At 52.0% G+C, this 19928-nt stretch overlaps 1 protein-coding gene across 2 annotated transcripts in view; it reads right to left on the bottom strand.

Moving 5' to 3' along the window:
- PAX5 (paired box 5) overlaps positions 1 to 19928 on the bottom strand; it is a 182335-nt gene that overhangs the window by 143595 nt on the left and 18812 nt on the right. The window contains exons 4-6 of one of the 2 annotated variants that reach the window (XM_055141679.1): positions 17892 to 17956; positions 13939 to 14067; positions 79 to 150 (exon numbers count right to left, since the gene is read on the bottom strand). In XM_055141679.1, the coding sequence (XP_054997654.1) occupies positions 79 to 150; positions 13939 to 14067; positions 17892 to 17956 (266 nt within the window). The remainder of the gene's footprint in view (positions 1 to 78; positions 151 to 13938; positions 14068 to 17891; positions 17957 to 19928) is intronic. The other variant, XM_055141687.1, reaches the window with a different exon arrangement.

Raw genomic sequence — 19928 nt, 5'->3', positions numbered from 1 at the left:
AGGAGTTGCAAGTCCATGCACACACGCACCCACGCATCCACGCACGCACAATCCATCAGCCAGCTGCACTTGGGATACCTGAATACTGAAGCAGGCTCTGAGCCAAGGTCCCCCTGAGCTCAGCCTGGCAGGACGAAGGGGACAGCAGAACTGGAAGAGAAAAAAAAAGTGGAATTGAAGCCCTGTGTTGGAATGAGCTGGGGATGCTTCCGTGGTGTCCTGCTGTGGTGACACGGAATGGGGAGTGGGAGGGCAAGGCTTGGGACTCAAGAGCCAACATCCTGGGTGCCAGTCTCAACAATGCCACCGAGGCAACAATCTCTCTGAGTCTTCATAAAACCTGGAGGATCCCCCTCCCCGCCCCACCCCACCTCCCAGCCCCACCAGGCATGGTCCCTGAGCACAGAGCCAGGAGTAATCCCTGAGCACTGCTGAATGGCGCCCCAAAAGTGGGGGAGAGATGATAAGCTCAAAGGAGCTCAAGCTCTGCATTCCAGCCCTGCACCACAGGGTCCCCTGAGCACTGACAGGACTGGCCCCAGCACTGAGTCGGGAGAAGCCTCTAAACACCACTGGAAGAAGACCCCACCCCAAAATCAAAATGAAATGGGGATGATGAGAGTACCAGTGGTACAGTATCAATATATTCATAATGGAAATATTATTAATATATTAATTATATTACTAATGCATATTAATAATGTATTAATAGATCTGTAACAGAGACCACGGACACTCTAAGAGTCACAGCTGTGTGTCTCGGAGCTGTTTGGAGTCATGAGCTATACACACTGGGGACATGTGAGACAGGTCCCAGCAGGACTTTCTCTGCCTATGCAGTGCATGAGCCTGTGTATGTGTGTGTGTGTGTGTGTGTGTGTGTGTATATATATATATATATATACATATGCCTGTGTACATGTGCCTGTGTGTGCATGAGCCAACTGTGAGCCTGTGTACGTGTGTGTGTGAGTATGAATGTACACGTGCCCAGGTGTCTGAGGCATGAGTGAGCACTTCCTCCCTCACTAGAATGGCTCATGAGATCCTTTTCTCTGAGATCGACAATGGCCATGGAGGGTCAGGTCGCTGTGGGGAGATGGGACCAACAGGACTCCCGCACCCACAGACTGGATTGGCTTCAAGCATATAACCCAGTAGAGAAGTGTGACATGCCCCAGACCCGTGCAAGCTCCAGGGTGACAATGGGGAACACTACAGACACGGCTCCCACCCGCAGGACTCACAGTCTCACTGTGAGAAGATGCTGACAAACGTGATCTCTGCGTCCACAGGCAGGGTCTGTGCCACGGGGCTAGGCTGGAGGAAGCACCCACTTCAGGAGTCCTGACAGCTGGGTTGTTGCCAAGTACAGGGGGCCAAGAAGGGAACAGTCTCCTAGGACGGAGTAGTTCTGCCTTGTCGGTCTTCCCAGGCACTTGCCACAGCTACGTCTCACAGCCCACACAAGGACCCACTGCAGGCACGGGCGGTGCCTCCTTTGACACAAAGGGCAGCTAACACTCAGGGAGGCGGCAGGCCTGGCCCTGACTCATACACACACACACACACACACACACACACACACACAGAGGCAGTGGCAGCAGCGGCACCAGAGCACCTGGCTTCTGCCATCTGTGCGTTTCACAAGAAAGAACAAGTGGTGTTGGAGGAATGGAAGGTGGGTGTGACAGGGTGAGCGAGAGCAGAACGCCGCTGAACACTAGGGAGATGACTGCAGAGCTTCTGAGCTCCCAGCCCCAGACAGAAGCTTGCAAGCACCCAAGAGAGTCTTCGGAGGACAGAAGGTGTTTCAGAAGTGCCTCTGGGGCTGCTCTGGGGAAGCAGGACTGTCTGGAGACTGTCAGGGTCTGGGATGGTGCCTGAGAGAAGGTACTTGACTGAAAGCTGAGGCAGTGGGATGGGGAGAGATGAGCAGATGCAAAGGCTGAGGACCTCTTGAGCTTTTGCATCAAGCCTTTTATTTGTGGCTATTTGTGGTGGAAGGAAGAGGACAAGCTGTTTTCACTGCAGGGGTATTACTGCTTAACCGAATTTCCAAAGGAAATGCCACAAATCATCCTCTCCCTCACCTCCAAACCAGAAAAGATCTAAAGGCATTTTCCAACCGTGTGTGTGTGTGTGTGTGTGTGTGTGTGTGTGTGTTGGTGCATGTGTGTGCATCCATGCTCTGGTTTGGGGGCCACAGCTAGACTCAGGGCTTATGCCTGGCTCTGTCTCAGGGATCACTCCTGGCAGGGGATCATATATGGTGCCGGGAATCAAACCTGGATTGGCCTTGTGCAAGGCAAGTGCCCAAAGCCTTGTACTATCTCTCCAGCCCCATCCTGTCATTTTTTTACAAAAGGCCTGTTTCAATATACCCACAGGTGAGAAATGATCTGACCAAGGTCTCACGGCTGAAACAGGAAGATCCTGAATCCAATTCCAGGTTCAGGTCTAGCCAAAGATCCCCAAAATCATCTGTTCAAAGTTGCATCAATCATCCATTCAAAGCTCCATATTGCGATGGGAAGAAAACAGGCAGAGAGAAGTGACTTGCCCAAGGTCACACAGCTACTACCCTAAAGTCCAGGACAAGTACTGTCTCAGAAACTTTGTATCAAAGCATCCCAGCCCTGGAGGTCGGGAAGGGTTCCAGTGCTCCAGCCTCCCAGAACCTGGCTAAGTGCTGGCAAAGAAAGGGGGCTGCAGTACGTGCTCCTTCAGCTCCTGAGTTACTAGCACACCAGACTTGCAAATGACCAGAAAGCAGGCTACCTACCTGCCCCTCTCCTCCCTAACTAGCCCTGACAGCAACTAAGCTGTCTTGGGTTAATGGTGCCACCTGGTGGCTGGTGCTGAGAAATGTCTGACCCCACTCCCCACCCCCCCACCCCCTCTTTTCCTCCGCCTAGCTCTGCAGGGGCTGGGCTTTCTCTTTCTTCTCAATTTATTTCACTACCAGCCATCTCTTTCTCACACCTGGCTCCTCGGAGGGTATTTCAGATCCACTCTGTCAAGGCTCAAGATCACCCTAGGACATTTTCTTTTTCTGTTTCTCCATTTCAGTCCATGAGTCCCAGGAATTCATGCAAATGCTAAAAATGTGCCACATGAAAAGTGAAGACCAGAGATTTCAAGGTGAAATTACACACACACACACACAGACACACAAACACACACACATACACATGGACAGACAGAGTTAGCAACCACTGGCATTCAGAGAAACACCCAACTTTCCCTATAGAATCAGAATGTTCTTTCTTGGTTGTCTCTACGGACTCACGCCTTTCCCCTGAAATACCACGGTGATTTTTTTGTTTAATTCCTACTAACATTTCCTGGTTCCCTCCACCCCCCCCCCCCAACAGACACACACACCCAGGATGGGGGGCTCCAGAACATGCACGCCAGTGCAGAGGTGAGCTGGGACAGGGAACACTCATGTCCCCAAAGGCCCAAGGCTCCTGAGGAGCTCTGGGAAGCTGCCTAGGGGGTTTTCGTCTCAGTATACAGTCAGGGCCTGGGAACAGGGAACACAGGGGTGGGGGGCTGGTGGGGGCTGCCTGCTCCTGAGGGGGCTCCTGCTTGGGAGCGATGCAGGAAGGAACAGACACTCTGCAGCTAAAGCAGGATGTCCAGAGCCTGAGCTGTCTTGTCCCTCCATCCCCAGCTCAAAGACCTGGCAAGCACTCAATGAACAACCTTCAGGGATTGAGATCTGGAGAAAGTGGCCACATTTAAATTAAAAAAAAGAAAAAAACTGAAACAACTTAACCGCTCTTCCTGTGTGAACGACAGAGGCTCAGAGCCTGCTGGGCTCTGAAGCACAGATTCTCAAAGGCTAGTGCAGGAGTATGCAGGGCTCTCCAAGACCCCGTCAAGGAGTCTGTGAGCCCAAATTTGGATAATCACAGCCAGATGAGGGCAGGGAGACAGGACAGAGGAGAAGGCTCTCACTTTATATATGCAGCACCGGATGGTCTCCCGAGCACTGCCAGGTGAGGGCCCTGAGCAATAAACTCACTCCCACTTCTTGCTCCCAAGAACCCAGTGGCTCTGGCCAGGGCTGTGCGGAGTGAGCTCTCACACGAGAATCTAACTGTGACCTGTCCAGCCACATACTGAAGCCATGAGCAAAGTTGCAAAGCCATGCAACTCTGATTCAAGGATTCAGCTGAAATAGCTGGCTCTTTCTCTTCGTCAAGTATTAGAAAATCTGTCAATGGCTGCTGTTTGTAACAAATTAATAAATAGGTTTAGAGTTTAGCCATTCTAATTAACTCACATACATTTTTTTTAAAAAAAAGGCTTCTGCTGTTTGAGAGCCACTACTGGTCTAAACGAATACCAAGAAGATTTCAGAGGGGCGCCAATGCCCAGAAACTTAAAGGAACACTGGGAATCTCTTGAGCCCACATTGGGTTTTGTAGGATTTTTTTTTTAATTTTTGAGTCACTCGGGGCTTACTTCTGGCTCTGTGCCCAGGAATCACTCCTGGCAGTGCTTAGGGGAACATATGAAGTGCCAGGGATTGAACCCCAGTCAGCTGAGTGCAAGGCAAACAGCCTACCCACGGTATTAACTCTGGCTCTTGGTCCCACATTTCAGAGAATATAACCAGGGCCCAGAGAGCGGAAGGGATTTTCCCTGGGTTACCAATAATAGGAACAGAATCAGAGCAGGGACCCAGCTCTCCCCAGTTCCCTCCCCCCAGAGGGCACCCACCCCACCTGCCTCAGTAACCTCTAGTAGAGGGTTGGCCCTGGGGAACAGTTAAGAAGTAAAGAAAATGCCTAGCACATGCAAGACCTCGAGTTCCATCCCCAAGCGATGGTCCTGGTGGCCCCCACACACCATGGGCTGGTCAACACGCAGCCAGAGCTTTGCAGGGAAGGGTCAGGTCCCCAGCACTATCTGGGGTGACTCCTATGAAATTTAACTAGTGGAATTAAAGGCCTCCAATTGTTGGGAACCCTGAACAGCCAACTCTGCAGTCAAGGGTTAAGTCTTGTTTCTAAGCCAAGGTGCAAGGAGGTCAGGTGAGCACACAAACACATTTCAGTCTGCGACTGGCCAGGGAGAGGCCTGCATCCTACCCAACCCCTGAGGCTCCATCCCCTGTGCTCTCCCCTCAGGATACCCTAACTGAGAGCCTGGGAAAGGAGCTGGTGTGTGACAGCACAGAGGAGGGGGAAGGTGGGGGGAAGGGCCCCACCCACCCCACCCACCCCACGGTTAGGGGGAGGGCCCAGTAGCTCTCCCACAGCCCCTCTCTCAGAATCAAAGTGAAACTCGGGCCAAGAGGAAGTGAAAGCTGACCCCACCTCCCCCAGGGGACAGACAAAGGCACTAGGGAAAGGCCCTTGAGCATCTCCAATGAACCATCTGGCCTGGGTTCCCCAACTTCACAAACCAGGAAGTCTTAGCAACCGCCGTGGGTTTGGCTAAGGTGTTCGTGACACCGGGGAACAAGGTCAGCCAGGGCAGGGACGGGAACCCCACCCTGGGCATCTTCGTCACTGTGTCAAATCACCCTCGCAGGCACATGTGACCAGAGGGACCTCAGCCCTGCCCTTCTTCTGGGATACCAAGGGGGTAATTTTCTTGGCCCTAACCTATCGCCTCCCCTGCTTGTCTCCCCGATGTCCTGAGGACTGGGATGCCCATTCCTCTGATCACACACACAACACACACAACCCAAGCACACCCCCACACCACATAACACATGCACACACAGCCTACAACACACTTAACACAGCGCACACTGTTTCCCAGACATCAGCTGCCTCACACCATGTAGCCCAGCTCACTCTTCAGAGCCCATATCCGGGCCCCGCTGCTCCAAGGCCTCTAGTTAAGAAAGGACACGGTGCCAGGAGCCCGTGAAGGGCAGAGCAGAGGGTCGCAGGCGCTGTACTCCTAGACAACCATCCCCCTTCGGGAAAATCCACCCCGTTTGTCATATCTGATTTTTTTTTCTGCAAGAAAAGCAGACACCTGGATGTGAAATCTTCTGATTGTCAAATATTAGTCACTAAATCAAAGTTATTTTAAACACAGAGCAAGCCAACCACAGCACGGAGGTCAGGCTGGCACCTGTCACCTGGGTTCTAAGTGAGCCCCTTGGAAAGAACCTGGTGAAGCCCCAGAGGGACAAATGGGTGGGGGTGGGGCCAGGGCTGTGGAACACAGGCCTTCCCTCTCCAAGCTCTAGTTTGGCCCTGAGGAACCAAAGGTCTCGGCTGACCACCTGGATTACTGATGGTCCAGGCCAGAAGGTTCTCCCAGGGGGGTGGGGGACAGCTGGCTCTGGACCTGTGGCAGCCTCTCAGCCTTCCGGTCAAAGTGTGTGTGTGTGTGTGTGTGTGTGTGTGTGTGTGTGTGTGTGTGTACCTGTGGCAACCTCACAGCCTTCCAGTCAAAGTGTGTGTGCGTGTGTCCGTGCGTGCATGCGTGTGTGTGTGTGTGTGTGTGTGTGTGTGTGTGTGTGTGTGCTGGTCCTCCATGGCTAATGGCACAGAGACAGGCCAGCTCCTAGAATGGCAGGACCTGCATATTCAGAGAGGGGTAGGAGGGAGCCAAGGTAGGAAGATCAGGGCTCCTTGTCAATCCTGGAGGATGAAAGGGATGAGCACCCCATGCCTGACCCCCAGAGAAGTTGCTGGTGAGGCCATGAGCTGGACCCAGGAAATTGGAGGAGAGATGGGGAGAGAGGAAACTGAGATACGTCACATCCCAGGGTTACAGGATCACAGGACAACAGGGCACCGAGCACCCATCCAAGGGGCCCCAGCTCTGGCTCCAGCACTGGGGGACTGTGCCACAGGACCTGGCCTTCTTTTCTTTGGAGCTGCTTTTCCTTGTTGGAATCACCACTGGGGTCCTAGAGCACAGCCAGACGGGAGGGGTCCAGCTCTGGAGTGGCCAAGCTGGTGACCCCAGCCTTTCCTCTCCCAGCTCCCTGCCATCCCCAGCTTCCCTGCCTCCTGCCTTTCATCCTGGGTATGCGGGGAGGGATCTCTCTGTGGGAAACCAGGCTCCCCTCTTACACCAGGGTCCTGGAGGGAAGGAAGCCAAGGAGACCAGTGGCCCTCCTGTGGGCAGCTGACACCTGGGGGCGCTGTTGTTCAAGCTTGCCCGCACCACAGTGGCTGGGACAAACAGGAAGTGGGTGATGGCCCCAGGGGCTGGTTCCAGTGGTCAAATACAACTGCCTGGAACCTGCCAGCCCTCAGCCTCCCACAGATGCCCTGGCCCCTCCTCCGAGGCCGTGTAGTATTTGCTGCCCGGAGGTCTAAACCCTTTGCCATTCCCACTTCATGTTCTCACCATCACCAACCAGGCTTGTGCCACCTCTGTCTTCCAGGGGACAAAATGGAGGTTCTGAGATGTTAAGGCAAAGACACAGAAAAGGTCCCCAAGCCTGGGCTGGAGAGACAGTGCAGCAGGTAAGGCGCTTGCCTTGCACACAGCCAGTGTTAGGGCCCCAGCACCACCTATGGAGCCCTGGGTGACCCCTGAGCACTATTGGGCATGACCCAAAAACAAAACAAAACAAAAATGTCCCCCAAACAGTTCACGCCTGGCCACTGTGCCTATGTTCGGGCTTCACTCCCTTTGGGGCTCCCCAGAGAGCAGCATCCTGGAGTCTCAGAGCCATAAGGACTCCTGAGCTTTCTCGATCACACCCACATCCCTCCTGGGAACTCTGAACGGGGTCTTGTACCTTCGGCCCCAGGCTAGGTGCAGAAGACATGGTCAGAGGGTCCCCAAAAGGAACATTCTTGAGGAAGAAAGGCCAGGGCCTGTCCACACTCAGTCAAGGGGCCCTGGCCCCCTGCAGGGTCTGCAAGCCCAGCCCTCCCTTCTTGGAGGTCTAAGGGTTGGGGTTATGGAAAAAGCAGAGTGTGGGATGCGGGGGGTGTCTCAGCCTGGAAGTGACAGGGAAGGACAGAAGGGGGGGATTGATAAGACAGAAAGCAATAGGATACCAAAAAAGAAAGAGAGAGGGGAAAGCATATGAGAGAGGATGAATGTGTGTGTGTGTGTGTGTGTGTGTGTGTGTGTGTGTGTGTGTGTGTTTGCAGGAGAGAGAGAATGAAAGAGAAAGAGAGAGCTAGACCAGGAGGCAGAGAATCTATGAGCAAGAACACAAACCCAGGCAGATGAAACACAATGAGAAGCATCGCAAACAAAAGACAGAAGACTTGGGGAGAGACAGGAGGACAGAGGACAGAGGACACGGGCAGCCCCAGAAAGAGGGCCGGACACAGCCCAGACAAGGAGCCTCCCAGGCTCCCCCGTGAGAATCTCTCTGGACTGGCCTCTGGCTCGTTGCCTTCCTCTCCATCCAGGGCCCTGAAGACCGGAAGCCCCACCTGCAATGAACCATCCACTGGCCCCAAAGAAGCTTCTGGCGCTCACTGGGGCAGGCCCCGGCGGCTTTCTGAGCTGGTGAAAGGGATTCGCACTCGGCTGCTCTCGGTGTGTGCAAGGCCTTTCAGAGAAAGGGAAAGAGGGGAGGGGACGTGGAGGGCTCTGAATGGAGTCCTAGGGACAGCGGAAGGAGGCCCCACCAGAGATCAAAGGCCCAGGAAGAAACAGAGGGTCTGGGGCTGCCCTTTCACCCATGGAGCTATTCACTGCCTGACCCGGCAAGTCCAACCTCCACCACCATCTCCCCCAGGACTTCTTGGGGTGGGGGGTGAGGGGGGAGAGCGTCCCCTCAGGCCCAGAGCCTTCCTGAGGTCTAAACCTCGGTCTATACTCAGACTGGCCCCTCTGCTGCACGCTTGGCCTGGACAGCACCCAACCTGATTCTCAGAGCGGCCACCGCGTCCTTAAGTCATCTTCCCCGGGCGCAAGGACAGGGGGCCCAGCAGGCAAGGTGGGCCCTGTCCAGACAGTCCACGTGATTGGCAGACAGTGAGCCTGGCTCAGGGGGCCAACACCAGCAAGCAGAGCATCTTCCAGACCAAGGCGGTCACAGACACACGAATCCCCCAGAGTAACCAGCATCCCAGGCAGAATAAATTCCTTGTGGCTTTCCTAGCCCAGTGCCCCCCCTGCCCTGAGGGGCAGGCTGCTGAAAGCTGGTCCTTAAGGACTCTTGGGGGGTAACCTGCCTCCCCAAGGCTCCCCTTTCCCCAGCCCCATCTCAGGAGCCAGGAACCGGAGGAGCCACTGCCTCAGCCATAGAACAGTTCATCTGAGAATTGGGTTCGGGAGCCACATTCATTCCCCAGAAAACCCTCGAGGCAAATGTTTCAGGGAGCATCCCAGAATATCTCGATGAAACAGGTCCCAAGCAAGCCCCTGTCTGATCATGCTCGGCTGCAGTTTTCTGCAGAAGCCCAAAACACCAGGCAGGGGCACTGATGGTGAGGGAGGTAGAAACCATACCACCCGCACGCACCCATCCTCATTCACTGTGACCCCCCTACAGGCATGAGACAAATCCATTCTTCCTGGGAGCACTTACTGAGCACTGCTGTGTGCTACAGTATTCAAGCCACGTAGCCAATACAAATGCCGCTGGTCACTAGTGGCTTTCAGACCCTTGAAGTGTAACTAGAACAACTGAGGAAACAAATTGTTCATTTCATTTATTTATTGGTTTATTTGTTCATTGATTTTTTTTTTATGTAGGGCCACACCCACTGGTGCTCAGAGACTACTCCTGGCTCTGTGCTCAGGAGAGGCCCCTAGCGGTGCTGGAGGGACCCAAATGGCTGTCAGCCACGTGAAATGCAAGTGCCTTAGTCCCTGTATTATCTCTCTACCTTTGATTTTTGATTAATTTAAATCACAAATTAGAAGCACTGAAAATATATTCCCCTCCACCCCGAGCCTGAGAGAATATAGTGGGCAGGAATGCATGTGGCCAACCCAATAGGTTTGATAGGTTTGATCCCTATAAGGACGATAAAAGAAAGAGTAGTAAAAAGTAAAAGTAAAAGAAAGAATAAAATCTGCCAGGTACAATTAAGCCTGAGAGAGAACATAGTGGGTAGGGCACTTTCCTTGCATGTGCCAACCCAATAGGGATTATAGATTTGACTCCTATCATCCCATACGGTCCCCTAAGCCTCACCAGGAACGATCCCTGCATGCAGAGCCAGAAGTAAACCTTGAGCACCACCAGGTATGGCCCCCAAACAAAATAAAACAAAGTACACATTTCCCCTCACTAACATGCCACTTCCAGCCCAGAGAAAGAGAACTCAAAGGGTTAGTGCCTGTAGAGGTGATCCCAGGGTTCCCAAGGAAAGGCCCCAGTCTTGGGAGTAGCACTTGAGCACTGCCAGGTGTGTAGCCCCCAAAATCAATCTATCAATTAACCAGATGCCATTTCCCATGAGGAACTCACCCAAGTTCTGGACCCAACTGGTCCCTCCCTGCCTTGTTCTCCCCTCCAGGTACACGGCTCTCTCAATACCCAGGCAATAGGGAGCCTTTACCTGACCAGCCTTGGCCACCACCCTTCTGGGCTCCAGAGGGCAGCTCCGTGTCCCCTGTCCTGCCCACAGCAGCAGCTGTGTTCAGACTGGAGACAGCTGTGGCCCAGGTGAAGGGCACCCCGCAGCCCTCTGAGGAGTGGAATGAGGACCTCAGCCATCTTCCTTTTGACCTTCTGCCTCTGGGTCCCATGACCCTGCTCTCAGGCTGCTGAGGTCTCCTGGGAAAGAAAATGCCAAGGCCTGCAGTCTCCAAGGACCATCCGGCCATCTCCATCTCTCCCCAGGGACTAGTGCTTTAACTCTTCACCACACTCTCAATAGCCTGGAATCTGTTGGCCATCCTGGGCTGGACCCCAAAGTCACTGGGTAACTGGTGGTGTTGACAAATCCTGCTTTGCAGCTCTGCCCAGTCACAAGCTGCTTCCCTCCAGGGTGAACGCTGGGCAGCAGACAGCTGGACAAGACAGCAGGGAAAGAAGCCCTCATGGGCTTGGGGTGGGAGCGGGCCACTCTGGCCATGTGGTTCCACCAACAGCACCAAACTCCCTAGGCAGGTGGTGTTCTCTCCCCTCCAAAATAGCTGGGCAAGGGCAGGAGGTGGGGGCAGCGTCTGCCTCTTCACCTGTTCTAAAGTCCATGCAAGGACCCGGGAAGAATCAGTGGCAGGACGGCCAAGGGCCGTAGTGAGCACTCCACAGCAATTGTCCAGACAATTGGAGGACATGAGCAAGGCACTCTGCCTGACTCTGCTTCGCCGCATGGACTCGGGGAGGCAAGGCCTATGGGGAGGTAAGCTTTGAAGGTAAGACCTGTGAAGCCCCGTCCCTCAGCCTCCGGGCCACACACTGGAGCACTTCCCATGCTTTTCTGGGAGTCAGAAATCTTAGCAGTAAAGCACTTGCCTGGCATGTGTGAGGTTCTGATTTCTACCCCTAATTCTATAATAACAGCAACAACAACAACAACAATAAATTTCACAACTACGGGGCTGAAGCAATAGCACAGCGTGTAGGGCATTTGCCTTGCACTCGGTCGACCTGGGTTCCATTCCCAGCATCCCATATTACCCCTGAGCACCACCAGGGGTAATTCCTGAGTGCAGAGCCAGGAATGACCCCTGTGCATCACCAGGTGTGATCCAAAAAGAAAAAAAAATTTTTTTCACAACTAGAAGGTTCTCAAAGATCAAACAATCCTCCATCTAGTTCCAGATACGTTTCCCCTTTGGGCACCAGGGATGAAACCCAGGGCCTGTGTGGGCCTAACATACTAGGAAAATGTTCCACTTACGAACGACATTCCTGGCCCCTACGTCTTAATTTCACATACTGCTAATGACTGGGTACTCACTACCTCCTGAGGCAGTCAAGATCACTCTTATTTACAGGTTTTTTTTTTTTCTTATACTGAGATAAAATAGCTATGTCTGCCACGTCCTGGGTTTGAAGTCCACACAACAGGCAAATTTGTCCTGCCCCCGTCCCCAAGGTCAACCTGTCATTTATTTATTTATTTATTTATTTATTTATTTATTTATTTATTTATTTGTGGGGCCGCTACATCTGGCAGTGCTCAGAGGCAGCTCTCAGCTCTGTGCTTTGAGGTCACTCCCCAAGACCATGCAGTGCCGGGGACCAGGTGCAGACCTACAACACACACAGCCTGTGCTCGGCCCTCTGAGCTCTCTTCCCTGCTGCCCACCATGAGTGAACGCAACAACCCAGACCTGCTCCTTCTTCTCTTCTTTGTGCCCAAATGTCCCTCGCGCCTCGAGGCATCCTCTAGGAGCTGAGCTGGTCAGACTAGTTCATCCAGGTTCCACCCATCTGGACACACTGCGACTGACTGGTCATTGTCCCTCTGAAAGGGCAATGCTCCAGCTGAGCCCCAACCCTTGAACAAAGCTCTGGCCAGCCCAGAGGAACCTACACTGTCCCGCTCTTCCTCTTGAGAGGCTGACCAGTGGCCACGGGCCAGAGGCTGAAAGCAGAGTCCACAGCTCCCAGACACAGCAAACTCTCCCGAAGGCAGCATGCCTCTGTTCGCTGGCCAGTATCAAAGTAAAAAAAAAAAAAAATTCAAATTACAAAAAAAAAGTTAAATTCCCTTTCTCCAAACCCCTCTCTGGATTCTTCTCCAGGAGGGTCTCTCTCCAAGAGAACCTCACTCCACCCTGATCCCATACAGCCACGCATCTGGGCCCCCACCTAGGCCACAGCTGCTGCAAGTCCCGGTGGCCCGGGGAGAGGAGATGACAGCATCCACTCCTAAACCAACAGAGACAGCCGGCCCCGCAGCCCCCCTCGGAACCCAGCACAGCTTCCCACCGAGTTAAAGACTTGTGACATCTGCTCCAAGCCTTAGGAGCAAAGGAACGGAGGGAGGCGGCTTCCGAAAGCCATGAATCACGACCTCCCCACTCCCACAGCGCCCCTCCTACTCCCCAGTCCTGCTCGCCCCTTTAAACGCCTTGGGCCCAGCTCCACCGCTGCCGCTGCCGGCACCCGCCAGACCCCAGGCCAATCCACCGCTGGGCAGACTCAATTTTCCAGTTACAGATCTTAAGTACTTAGGCATGTGCTCGCCGGCACAGGAGTCCCTTACAGGAGCCCAGCAAAGGAATCATGCGGAGGAACAGAATAATTGAATCAAGATTTCTGTCACGCAGCTCTCAGGCCCTAGACCACGGCCAGGGATTTTTTTCTTTTTCCTTTCCTGAGGAAGGTTTTACAGAGTCCCCGGGGGCTGTTTCTCCTCTCAAACCCATTAAAGTCGGCCTGCACTGCCAGCCGCCCATCCAGGAAGAGGCGGCCAGGTTAAGGTGATCTGGTGTCCCCGACAAGACAGCCAGCCCTGGAGAGCTGGGATGGCCCAGGGAAGAGGGGGGGAGTGGGGAGAGGAAAACCAGCCAGGAAGACTGTCATTTTGGAATCTCCCAGGAGCCCTCCTACCTGACCAAGGGGGTGAGGGGAAGACGCTTCATTTCCTCAACCCACTCAGCCCCCATCACCAAGGCTGCAGCCGTCTATAAGCTCCCTGACCCCCTCTACCTCCTGTAAGCCCCGTTTAGCAAGAGGGCCCCCTCCGGCTCCCGGCTCCCTCCCCCATCCATGGGGAAAGCTCTGGAATATTCATGAACCAACCACCCCTGAATATGCACAACATTTGAGGGCCCAAAAGTCCGCCAACCTTATTTTTCAGCATACCCCAGGGGTGATGATAGGGAGTGGGAGAAGCAGGGGGACATCCACGCCCTCAGCAGGTAGTCTGTCTGCGTTCCCCACCCCCCTCCCCTGCCAAAGGGCTCAGCCCACCAGAAGCCACCATCCTAGGGGACCCCAGACTAGGCTGGTTAGGGCACGCTGGAGAACAGCTTTGCTGACCCGCGGGCCGCCGCCAGGGCGCCGCCGCCGCCGCTGCTGCCGTCTGTCCGTGGGTCGCCAGAAGAGGCTGCACGGGCATCCCTTACCTTCATCTCTCTTGCGCTTGTTGGTATCAGCACTGGGGGACGTGATACCCAGGATGCCGCTGATGGAGTACGAGGAGCCGGCCGAGTCGGTGCTCACCGACGACACCTGCGTCACGGAGCCCGTGGACACTGTGCGGAGGGAGAGGGCGGTCAGGGCCGAGCAGGAGCGAGACGCGGCAGCTGAGCGGGCAGGCGGGCGGCAGGCTTGGCTAGAGACAAAAGCGCTCAAGCTGCTTGCCTGGAGCCTTGAAGCCAGCGAGCTGCGGGGAGCCAGAGCCACACAGAGCACTGACCGGCAGACAGACAGACGGCTCGCCTGCCCGCCGCTGGCGGCTGGTCGGGTCCTCAGAGATGAGCAGTGAGAACCTGGGACCCATGCATTAGCTCAATGTGCAGCTGTGGGAAAAAAAGGGGCTTCTGGGCAAGGGGGTGCCCACCAGCCAGTGTTCTAAAAAAATGAAATAAAAAGACATGAGGCTCATTCATAAGCCTACACGCTCTCTGCCTACACACATTTACAGGCAGACATAGGTGGAGACATTGAGACTTTAGAATACATCCAGCCACCAAAATTCCCAAGAAGATGCCCTTCGTTAAACTACTCCTTGGCTGTTTGTCCTTCCAGGCTACAGGGACCTTTCTGGTTCATAGCAGTTATACCATAGCCACACAACACTATGAAGACGGTCAGGTGACACAGACCTATGCTGATCTATTTAAGGAGAACTAACGGTGGGACCATCACACAGGAGAGCCTGTGAGCCCCGGTACCCCCACACCCCCCCACTTTTCAGATGGTTGTTGGGTTTGGGCCATTTGGCTTTGAAGAAAGACCTACAGTCTCTGCTGCTTTCAAAAAGGGAAAGAAATTCAGAGATTTCTACTTTAGTGACCAAAGCCGGGGAGTCCACATTAGTTTTACCGAATAGCAAGGAATGGCACCAAGCTTCTCTCAGAGAATCACCTCACTCAGCCCTGTGTGTAAATAGCATCACCTCTGCCTTTCCAGGGCGTCCATGTTGTTTTAGAGTTTGAGTGCTTTTTGGTATGATCAATGAGCTGTTCTTCTTGTTTTTTTTTTTTTAAGTTCAAAATATACAACATAGCCAATCTGGATTCGACCAGCATCCCGAATGGTTTCTCAAGCCCACCAGGAGTGATTCTTGGCTGCAGAGCCAGGAGGAAGCCCTGAGCACCTCCAGCTGTGGTCCCAGAAAACAAAATCAAAAGCAAATTTCAAAAATAAGCCAAAGTTTTCCAGCTGGGGTTCACCACACCTCTTGCTTTTGAAAGTTTTCATGGGCACATTCCACTTTGGCCTTGCGGGGAGAGAAGACCTCTATTTATTCCACTGAGAAGACAAAGGAAGCAAGGCTCAGATGAAAAGGGAAGTGACTAGTCCAAGGCCACACAGTTCAGAAGAGGTAGAGTGGGGATGGGAACCCAAAAATGCAAGTTTGAATCCCTGTGAGCCATCAACAGCTCCTCGATGATGAATAATAACCAGCAATGCTACTCTTCACACAGGCAGGAAGGTGGCGTTTCCCACACCAGATGCTTGCCACAGACTAGGGCTCTCACTCATTCCCACTGAGCACCGAGGCCCTCAGTGTCAGTCAGTGCCTCCCCTCTCTTTGGGTTTGCAGACTTGAAGCCCATTTCTCCTGCTGAGAAAAGTGAGCAGAGATCACTGAGTGACTGTGACTAGACCCAAGTCTCAAAGTTCCTCCTTAGAAAAACCCGGAGAGGGTGAGTGTAGAGGGTGAGCCTGATACAAGGCTCACGTAAACTCTTGCCACCAGCCCAGTCCAAGGGAGGGACCCCTGAGTTACCAGCATCCTCTTCTCTTGGATTGCCCTACTGAATCTCCACCTCTAGACCATTAGAAGCTCCAAATCTCCAAACCCAATCTCATATACTTTCCCTGAGCTGTCGCTACTTGGACACTGACGGGGCCACCTTTGGCTGGAAGGTATGGGGAATGACTCAGAAAAGGAAGAAGGGCAGAAGAGGGGTTCCCACAGCCAGCTCTCACCCCCGCAGACCTCCGGGGAGCCGGGCTTTGCTTCTCAGGTTTGAGTTTGGTTTTAGATCTTCCTTAGGAGCCACAGAAGTGAGAAATCATTAACTTCTCTTTTCCTTCACCAGAAAAAGATCCTCAAAATAGATTTATGCAAATGCCACACCCTTTTCTGTATTAGGGTGCAAAGAACAGAGGAAGGGAGAAGACCACAAGTCCCTGGGCACTTGCAACAACAACTGGCACAGAGAGCAGAGGCTCAGTCACAGGGCCCACAGAGCCAAGGCCTCTGTGTGGAGAGTTTATGATTGACAAGATTTCAGAGACCCAGGGTTCACTTCTGGCTCCGCCCCTTCCTTGGGCCGGTGATTTCATTGCTCTCAGCTCCCAATTCTTCATTCCCCCGTAAGTCAGTAAAATGGGAAGAGGCTGTACACATATAAGATGTGGTTTTTGCAAAATTTTCTGAGACCACACGAAGCACTCTGCTGCCTCACAAGGAGCATTCACCCCCACGCCCTACTAAAAGGCTGTGGAAGGGACACTGAGCTTGATAACAGTCTTTGCTACATGGCCTGAAATAGTGAAAGCCGCAAGTGAAGACTCAGCCAAGCATCTTCTCACGAAGCCAGCTTTTTCTGAGCCCTCACGGAGCTGGAAGTTCCCTCCCTTCTGTTCCCACAGCCCTCTAAACTTTCTCTCTGTGCACTTTCTCTGTGTTTGGTCAACTTCTCTTTGTTCCATTCCCTCATGACACCAAGCCCTAGAGCCACAAGAATGAGGCCTTGGTCCTCCTCCATTATAAAGGGATTCCCAAAAGCCACCGTCCGCATTGCAGGGGGTTAGTAAGGATACTTTGAATGGATTCCAAGGTAAAGAATGATTTTTATAGCAGAGAGGAATCCTGTCTCACCTCTATGCAAGCTATCATGAAGGATGGAAGCCCTTAGAGAGCATGTCCACCCACTCATGGGGAAACTGAGGCTCAGAGAAGTTAAGGACTTACTACCCCAGGCAAAGAAGGAATTATAAGCCACACCTCTGCCTGTATTCCATCACCGCAAGGTCAAGTTTTCAGTGAAAAAAGTGACAAAGGTCTAGACGCATCCTACAGTCTGAGCTGGATTTAGCACGACTGACAGGAACTGTGGATGACAGGACTATCAGAGGCTGAATGGCCATCAGCTTTCTTATGATAGAATCGTTTTCCCCCCAGCTCACCAGAAGAGTATCCTTTATCCCAAGTGGAAAAATAAGAGGTTTTAAACAGACACATGTCACTTTCACTTCCCAGTCTTTGCCGGGAGGAGAGGGCAAAGGGAACTCCAGAGTGGTATGAATGAAGACTTCCAGCCTATAAACTCATTGTCACACACTCAGACGTCCTCGAGGAGTGTCAGAAGCCCCCCCACGCCTGGTAGCTCTCAACAGTTCACAGAGTACATGAGATCGAAGCAAGAGAGAGAGAGAGAAAGAAAGTTTGGGAAGTTTTGCCACATCTTCGCTCAAGACTGCAAGTGCACAAAGAATTGTAGAAGGGCTGGTTGATAGAAGAAAAAAACACATTCAAAACTACTTACTGACTAATGATGCAGAAAATGTTATGAATAAGTATCCCTTTCTTGATTTATTACTTTAATTATCTGACATTCTATAGACCCCCATTAGTGGATTTTTTTTTTGGCTTAGATTTCAATTTTCTGTCTCATGGTGAAAGCTATTTATCATAATAATCAGTAAAATTCAAAACCTTTTAGCAGTATTTATAAAATTCATTTACCAGGTTCAGCCCTTGGAGAATGACAAAGAAGGCGCATTAGTACGTGTGCCGAAGTGTTTTATGCAGAATTATCTGTCCATAAGAATGATTAAAAGTTCTTTAGAATATTTGGAACCCATTAGATTTTTGAAAATTTTTTTTAAAAGTTCTTACCTATACTGTGACTGGAGGCAGGGACCGGCTGGTTGGGCGGCTGCTGTACTTTTGTCCGGATGATCCTGTGGTGGACAGTTAGGGTAAAAAAGAAAATGTTCTATACCATTATGGTGACACAATCTCTTCTCGTAGTGCACCCCAAACCAGAAAACCCGTATCAAACTGAATCATGGGGCGCTGGGGTTTGCCAGGATTTGGGCAGAGGCAGAGGCGTGGGGGAGATGATGACCTTAGCTGGGAAATGGGTGTTGGGAGAAACCTAGACTAGTGGACTAGAACCAATTCACACCTTCTCCTTCCCTCAGTACTTCTGGGTGACTTGCACTTTCCCTCAACTGCCTCTTCTGGGGAGAGAGAAAGAGAGAGAGAGAGAGAGAGAGAGAGAGAGAGAGAGAGAGACTGTTGATGCGACAAACAGGTACCCTGTTCTCAAAAGCAGCTCCCACACCATAAGAAGCTAGGAGGGGACCAAACCAGGTGACATCTGGCAGTTCTCACCTCCATTTCTGTCTTAGAGAGTCATAGAAGTAGGGCCACACCGCCCTTCTGGAAATGACCAAGGGGGTGAGTACATGTGCTTCTCTCAAACTAGAAAGGGTTTCAGCTTTTTCCCACTTTATTTTGCTTTTCTGTTGTCTGGATCAAACCCAGAGATCTGGTGTGGGAGATCTGCTCTTCCCACGAGCCAGGAAGTGACCTCACCTCCTACCAAACCTCCAGGAAAGCTACCATGGGCTGAAGATTCAGGCCAACCTGGGCTATCTTTCCAGACACCTTGCTCCAATTTTAATATGAACTTGACTGTGACTCTGGACAAGTCTGCTCCATTTTGAACCTCAGCATAATGGGGGAGTTGGAGCATATTTCTCTTTGCTTACTTTAATTAAATCCTTCTGGGAAGAAAAAGAAGTCTTATGGAAAAGCTTTATGGATAAAAGAGATCATTGTGGTACAGCCTTTGCTTTGTCACCTGACAGCTCTGATGTCTTTCTGCACAACTTTGGGCTCTGGAAAGCTTAGTTTGTGCATTCCCTGCTTACAACAAAGCTTCTATGAGTCCTAAGCCTGGTGAATCTCAGAACAGCCCACCAGAATCAGAACCAGAACCAAAACCAAAAAGCCCTTCAAGACCTGCAAGGAAATTCCTTCCCAGGCACTTGGGAGAAGGGTGGATGGTAATAGTCTTCTGCTTCCTTGGAACAGTTCTGTCTCAGCCTCCAGCTATTCTGTGTGTGTGTTTGTGTATTTGAGAATGGAATCCATGGTCTCATACATGCAATATTCATGCTCTAATATAGAACTCTAGTCTAAACCCCTAACCACTATTTTATTTGTGTTTACTTGTGCTTTTGGTTTGTTTTTATTTGAACCACACCTGCAGGTACACTTCAGCTATACCTCAGCTCGATACTCAGGGGTCATTCCCCATGGTGCTGGAGAACTATGAAGTGCCAAAATTTGAATCTGACCCCCCATGTACAGTATGTGCTCCAGCCCTTTGAGCCATCTCCCTGCCGCCGCTCCCCGCCCCTGCGAACTAATGCCTACTGAAGGAACACTTAAGAGTCTTTCCCAGTTACAAAAGTACTTTGTGCTCATTATGGACTATTTGGACAGGAATAAAGAAGATAATCTAAAGCCACATTTTGGTGTATCTCTTTTATACTAACATCATTAAGTATGTTTGGAAAATCACAACAAAATCAAACTAAAACAGAGAGGCAGTTTTGCATCCCTCACTCTTCACAAGACATTACATGAGCAGCTTTTCCCATCCCAGACCATTATTTCTAGATGTGCATTTCAAACTGCTCTGGGCAGCTCAGAAACAGAGAGAACATATTAGGAGGTGTCTTCCTTTCACTTTCTTGGGCTCTGCCTTCTGTCTCTGTCTTCTCCAGGTTCCGTGCTTGGCACAGAGGGCCCTCAGCACCCTGGGTGAGTGACCTAAAGTGGTAGACAAGACAATGCCACAGCCCAACTACAAGCCTTTTGGAGTCCAGGTCACACTAACTTAACAAAGGCCTTTTCCTT

The sequence above is a fragment of the Sorex araneus genome, chromosome 1 (assembly GCF_027595985.1).
Source record: "Sorex araneus isolate mSorAra2 chromosome 1, mSorAra2.pri, whole genome shotgun sequence".
NCBI classification, from domain to species: Eukaryota; Metazoa; Chordata; class Mammalia; order Eulipotyphla; family Soricidae; genus Sorex; species Sorex araneus.
This window is presented reverse-complemented; position numbering and strand designations above follow the sequence as displayed.